At 56.0% G+C, this 6247-nt stretch overlaps 1 protein-coding gene across 1 annotated transcript; it reads left to right on the forward strand.

Moving 5' to 3' along the window:
- The first annotated feature begins 487 nt into the window (after positions 1-487).
- On the forward strand, positions 488-5178 carry CDK3 (cyclin dependent kinase 3). The gene is made up of 7 exons (XM_030924005.1): positions 488-685; positions 1027-1104; positions 1175-1295; positions 1400-1570; positions 1663-1764; positions 2350-2553; positions 4485-5178. The coding sequence occupies exons 1-7, from the start codon at positions 564-566 to the stop codon at positions 4608-4610; spliced, it is 924 nt and encodes a 307-aa protein (XP_030779865.1). The 5' UTR covers positions 488-563; the 3' UTR covers positions 4611-5178.
- Positions 5179-6247: the final 1069 nt, after the last annotated feature.

The raw sequence follows: 6247 nt of genomic DNA on the forward strand, positions 1-6247 counted from the left end.
TGGGCAGCCCTTCCTGGCTACCTTGTGCCCCCAGAGCCTGGGCCTGGCCGGGCTGGGCGGGGACCCGGGCGGGAGAGGGTGGTCTTGCTCTCTAAGGCCAGGCACAAGTGAGAGGCCTGGGGGTCCAGGCTGGGCTGGGCAAGGGGTGGCCTCTGACTCCCTGGGGGTCTGGACTGGGCTGGGTGAAGGGTGGCCCCTGACCCCCTGGGGGATCTGGTTGGGCTGGGCAGGGGGCTGGGTGGGAGAGTGTGGGTCCTGCCCTCCGAAGCCAGGCATGGGAGAGAAGCCTGGGGGTCCTGGCTGAGCTGGGCTGGGTGGGGGTGGCCCCCAACCTCCTGGGGGTTTGGGCTGGGCTGGGCGAGGGGCAGTCTCTGACCCCCAGCCAGGTTCCCAGGCAGGATGAGCTGGGGTCGGGGTGGCTGGGCCGCAGGCCTTGGGAGCTGGGTACCCTGGGTGGGGCGGGGCTGGGCTGGGCAGGGCGCCACATGGAGGCTGGAGGAGCAACAGGGGTGCTGGGCGTGGGGCACAAATGGCCCAGCGCCTTCTGTTTCCCAGGCAGCTCCATGGCCATGGATGTGTTCCAGAAGGTAGAGAAGATCGGAGAGGGCACCTACGGGGTGGTGTACAAGGCCAAGAACAGGGAGACAGGGCAGCTGGTGGCCCTGAAGAAGATCAGACTGGATTTGTGAGTGCTGGGACAGCCCCTGAGTTACCCGCCCTGGGCCTGGGCCATCACAACCTGGACCCTCCCTGATCCGTTCCCTCCTTCCTGGAGGCCACACTTAACTCCTCCGGGTGCTGCCCGGCAGCCCTTACCCATCCTTCCCCCAGCTCACTGTCTTCTGACCAGCCTTTGCCGGGGCCCTGCTCTGTGGAGCTTGGTGGGTGTGCCAAGGAGCACAGGTCTCCATTGCTGGGGCCTGGGTAATTCTGTGGGGATAAGGAACGCAGAAGCCAATCCCCCTGGCCAGAAGTGCCCTTCTTGGCCCAAGTCTCTGCCCGTGGGTGCGCCCTTGTTTCTTGCAGGGAGATGGAGGGCGTCCCAAGCACTGCCATCAGGGAGATCTCCCTGCTCAAGGAACTGAAGCACCCCAACATCGTCCAGTGAGTTAGGGATGGAGGCGGGGAAGCTGGGATGGCGAAGGTAGCATCCTGACTGCCATCTTCCTGCCAGACTGCTGGATGTGGTGCACAACGAGAGGAAGCTTTATCTGGTGTTTGAGTTCCTCAGCCAGGACCTGAAGAAGTACATGGACTCCACCCCAGACTCGGAGCTCCCCCTGCACCTCATCAAGGTAGGGAGGGAAGGGCGGGAAAGGGGAGGTGACACCCCGTCCTGCCATCCCTGTCCACGCAGCGCCTCCACTCAGCTGCCTCCACCTCTCACTCATTTCTCCAGAGCTACCTCTTCCAGTTGCTGCAAGGGGTGAGTTTCTGCCACTCACACCGGGTCATCCACCGAGACCTGAAGCCCCAGAATCTGCTCATCAATGAGTTGGGTGCCATCAAGCTGGCCGACTTCGGCCTGGCTCGAGCCTTCGGGGTGCCCCTGCGCACCTACACCCACGAGGTATTGTGAGACAAAGAGGAGAGAGGGGCAGCAGGAGGAGTGTCACCCATGCACTAAGCCACCCTGAGTGATGCTGTTTCCTTGCCCTGCAGGTGGTGACACTGTGGTATCGCGCCCCCGAGATTCTCTTGGGCAGCAAGTTCTATACCACAGCTGTGGATATCTGGAGCATTGGTTGCATCTTTGCAGAGATGGTAGAGAGAGGGGCACACATGGCCACAGGGTGCCACAGGCAGGGTCCTATGGGGGTTGGGTGGGGCCCACTAATGCTTCCATTAGAGGTGGATTAAAGAGTGTTTGAGGCTGGGCATGGTGGCTCACACCTGTAATCCCAGCACTTTGGGAGGCCGAGATGGGAGGATTGCTTGAGCCCAGGAGTTTGAGACCAGTCTGGGCAACATAGCAAATCCCCAGCTCTTAAAAAAATATAAAAATTAGCTGGGTGTGGTGGGGCACGCTTGTAGTCCCAGCTACTCAGGAGGTTGAGGCAGGAGGATTGCTTGAGCCTGTGCTTGAGGGTGCAGTGAGCTATGATTGCACCACTGCACTCTAGCCTGGGCTATAGAGCAAGACTCCGTCTCTATTTTTTAAAAAATGCTGTTTGGTACTGACTAAAGGACTGAGGAAGGTAGCCTTATTCCAAAAAAGGCCAGAATTCTTTGCATAACCATGGGAAAGAGATCTTGACAGGCCTCTCCCTGGGTCTGGCCACTCATCTGGTACTGGATTCTGTACAACAAAGTGGCAGACCCCACACCTTCTCTTCTTCCCCATTACAGGTGACTCGAAAAGCCCTGTTTCCTGGTGACTCTGAGATTGACCAGCTCTTTCGTATCTTTCGTATGCTGGGGACACCCAGCGAAGCCACATGGCCCGGGGTCACCCAGCTGCCTGACTATAAGGGCAACTTCCCTAAGTGGACCAGGAAGGGACTGGGAGAGATTGTGCCCAGTCTGGAGCCAGAGGGCAGGGACCTGCTCATGGTAGGTGCATGTGGGCTCCAGCTGCTGCTCCAACTACAATGTCCCCTCATCAGCCAGCCTCCTACATAACCCTGGCACTTTCCGAGTCCAAGGCCAGGGTGTCTTTCCTGACCCTTATATACAACTGGCTTGTCCTTGTCGCTGGGTGTACTGATTGCTCAACCTGGAAGCCTGCCCCGCGAGAAGTGCAGTATTTCTCTTCCCTGGGAAAGTGGCGCTCGTTGAGTTGGCTCTGTCTTTCTGCTGTGCCACATGTCCTTTTGCCCTAGTTGGCTTGTGTGTTTGGTTATTTTACTTTGTGGACATTACTGCTCCATCTAAGCTGTATGCCTCCCCAGGCCGGGGCCATACCTTCTTTTCTTTTCTTTTCTTTCTTTTGAGATGGAGTTTCGCTCTTGTTGCCCTGGCTGGAGTGTGCAATGGCGTGATCTCAGCTCACTGCAACCTCCACCTCCTGTGTTCAAGTCATTCTTCTGCCTCAGCCTCCTGAGTAGCTGGGGCTACAGGTGCCTGTCACCACGCCCAGCTAATTTTTTTGTTTGTTTGTTTGTTTGTTTTTTAGTAGAGACAGGGTTTCACCATGTTGGCCAGACTGGTCTCCAACTCCTGACGTCAGGTGATCTGCCCACCTCGGCTTCCTAAAGTGCTGGGATTAGAAGCGTGAACCACTCACTGTGCCCGGCTGGGGCCACTCATTCTACCACCTGGGTGTTCCCCCTGTGACTCCTACAGTGGTCAGTCTTCAGAACAGGCTGTCCCCTGCTGCCTGGGCCCATGCCACAGCTCTCACTCACCCCTCCTGTTGGTGTCTTGAGCTGTGTACCACGCCGGACTGCCCAGGAAGTCTCTGGCAGAGCCATCCTTTTTTTGTGTGTGTGACAGGGTCTCAGTCTGTCACCCAGGCTGGAGTACAGTGGTATGACCATGACTCACTGCAGCCTTGACCTCCCAGGCACAAGCAATCCTCCCATCTCAGCCTCCTGAGTAGGTGGGACCACAGGTACATGCCACTATGCCTGGCTACCTTTTGTATTTTTTTGTAGAGACAGTGTTTCACCATGTTGCCCAGGCTGGTCTCGAACTCCTGGGCTCAATTGATCCTCTTGCCTCAGCTTCCTGAGTAGCTGAGACTATAGGGGTGCACCACCATGCCCAGCTAATTTTACTTTTATAGAAATGGGGTCTCACTATGTTGCTCAGACTGGTCTCGAACTCCTGGGCTCAAGTGATCCTCCTGCTTTGGCCTGTCAAAGTGGGGGTGACAAGTGTGAGCCACTGCACCTGTCCACCATCCATTCTTGCCCACAAAGTCTTGGAGCCACATTTCTCTCCTTAATCTGGTGTTGAGTGAGAGGAAGGCGGGTCAGTATTTTCATCTTCAGGCTGTGTGTCCAGCTCTCCAGAAGTCTCTGCGTATTGTCTACCTGCCCAATGGGAGCAGGACGGCGCGGACTCCAGCCAAGGCCCGGAGCCCTCCATCTGGGCTGCTCCACCACAGGGGGTCCTTCCACATCCGGCCTGGGTCTAGGGACTCTAGGGCACAGGACTGGACAGGTTTGGCCTCTTGGAGTGTCAGTCCCTGTGCCCCCCACTCAGGGTTTCTCCCTGGACAGCTTCAGTCCCCTGCTTCCTGATAGGTGGGGTTCTGTACTCTTCCCGACTAGAAGCAGGCTGGGACCTGGGACCCTCCCCGAGAAGGGGAGTGACTCAGCTTCAGTGGCCTGAGGAGACCTGGGTGACTCATTGGGACTGTCCAGATTCCAGGAGTGTCCAGAACTGGCTGGAGAGCCAGGAGGTCGTGGCTTCATGCGGTTCTGGGTTTGAGGGTAGCCAATTTGGGGCTCAGGCCCTTGATCTGGGACCTGGGAGGGGGATTTCTCACCCCACCCTGGCTGCACCCAGACCACATCCTCTTGCTCCTTTCTTCCCAGCAACTCCTGCAGTATGACCCCAGCCGGCGGATCACAGCCAAGACTGCCCTGGCCCACCCATACTTCTCATCCCCCGAGCCCTCTCCGGCCGCCGGCCAGTATGTGCTGCAGCGATTCTGCCATTGAGAACGTCAAGACCACACTCAGATCCTCTCTCGAGCAGCTGCTGCCCCAGCTGACTCCTACCCATTTCTGAGAGAGGACGCATCTGGGGAGAGCAAAGCGCTAAGGAATTTGGCATCAGCCTGCAGAGGGCTGAGTCTGGGTTAGTCCTGCCCACAGGTTAGGGAGATCCTGTGTGTTTTTTGGGTTTGATGGTGCCGTTTCAAAATGGAAGCATGGATGCTCCATGCACCAGGGGTCCCCAGGCACTGGAAAAACACGTGCCAAGTTGAAGGCAGGGGGCCTGCCAGAGTCGGGTGTAGGTGTTCATGCCCTCACCTGCCCTGCCTGCAGGGCCAGACCCTGAGGAAATGGCGCCCCCTGCTGGTCTTTTTGGATTTAAAATGTTTGGGGGAAGTGTTGAGTCCCAAGTTAAACAGGAGAGAAGTGAGGGAGAGGAGAGAGGGCATTCCCTGGATCCCAGGAGAGCTGGGCTGTGACTGCACTAAAGAGTCCTTCCTTCACCTGAGATATGCTGCTTTTGGTTCGTTTCTGGCTTGACAACAAGAAATAAATGTGATATGTTCCTGAGTTTTCTGGTTGTACTGCTCACAGGAGACTCCTGGGCCTCCCAAGGGGGACATTGACACAGGGCTGGAGACAGCTCTGGCCCAAACCAAGACAGCGGGGAAATGGGCAAGGAGTAAGGAGCAGGTGGGGAGACAGGAGCTGTTCCATGATCTTTTTTTTTTTGAGACAGAGTCTCGCTCTGTCACCCAGGCTAGAGTGCAGTGACACAATCTTGGCTCACTGCAACCTCCGCCTCCCAGGTTCAAGCAATTCTCCTGCCTCAGTCTCCTGAGTAGCTGGAATTACAGGCATACGCCACCAAGCCGAGTTAGTTTTTTGTTGTATTTTTAGTAGAGACAGGGTTTCACCATGTTGGCCAGGCTGGTTTCACATTCCCAACCTCAGGTGATCTGCCCACCTTGGCCTCCCAAAGTGCTAGGATTACAGCTGTGAGCCATCACACCCAGCCCCATGATCCCTTTTTAATTTTTAACTTTTGCGGGTACATAGTAGGTATATACATTTATGGGGTGCATGAGATGTTTTGATGATACAGGTATCCAATGCGTAATAATCACATCAGAGTAAATGGGGTATCCATTCCCTAAAGCATTTATCCTTTCTCCGAGTTACAAACAACCCAGTTGTACTCCTTTAGTGATTTTTTTTTTTTTTTTTTTGAGGTGGAGTCTCGCTCTGTCTCAGGACTACCTTGTTGCCCAGGGTAGAGTGCAGTGGCCTGATCTCTGCTCACTGGAACCTCTGCCTCCCAGATTCAAGCAATTCTCCTGCCTCAGCCTCCTGAGTAGTGGGGATTGCAGGCATGCACCACCACACCCAGCTAAATTTTGTATTTTAGTAGAGATGGGGTTTCACCATGTTGGTCAAGTTGTTCTCGAACTCCTGACCTCGTGATGCACCCGCCTTGGCCTCCCTAAGTGCTGGGATTACAGGTGTGAGCCACCGTGCCCGGCTTCCTTTAGTGATTTTAAACCATAATCTCCAAGGATGCCCATTTCCTAGGCAGGCAAATGGAGTATGTCCGTCCAGGGAAGGACTTGAGCAATGCTGTCCCTGCACTCATCTCCCAG

Source organism: Rhinopithecus roxellana, chromosome 19, assembly GCF_007565055.1.
Source record: "Rhinopithecus roxellana isolate Shanxi Qingling chromosome 19, ASM756505v1, whole genome shotgun sequence".
In the NCBI taxonomy this organism is placed as follows: Eukaryota; Metazoa; Chordata; class Mammalia; order Primates; family Cercopithecidae; genus Rhinopithecus; species Rhinopithecus roxellana.

What these genes read in the sequence shown, in the direction of transcription:
- CDK3 (XM_030924005.1), top strand. Translation starts at nt 564, where the DNA reads ATGGCCATGGATGTGTTCCAGAAGGTAGAGAAGATCGGAGAGGGCACC. An exon ending in AAGCACCCCAACATCGTCCA is followed by an intron (nt 1,105 to 1,174) that starts GTGAGTTAGGGA and finishes TCTTCCTGCCAG; the next exon opens with ACTGCTGGATGTGGTGCACA. An exon ending in AGGGCAGGGACCTGCTCATG is followed by an intron (nt 2,554 to 4,484) that starts GTAGGTGCATGT and finishes CTTTCTTCCCAG; the next exon opens with CAACTCCTGCAGTATGACCC.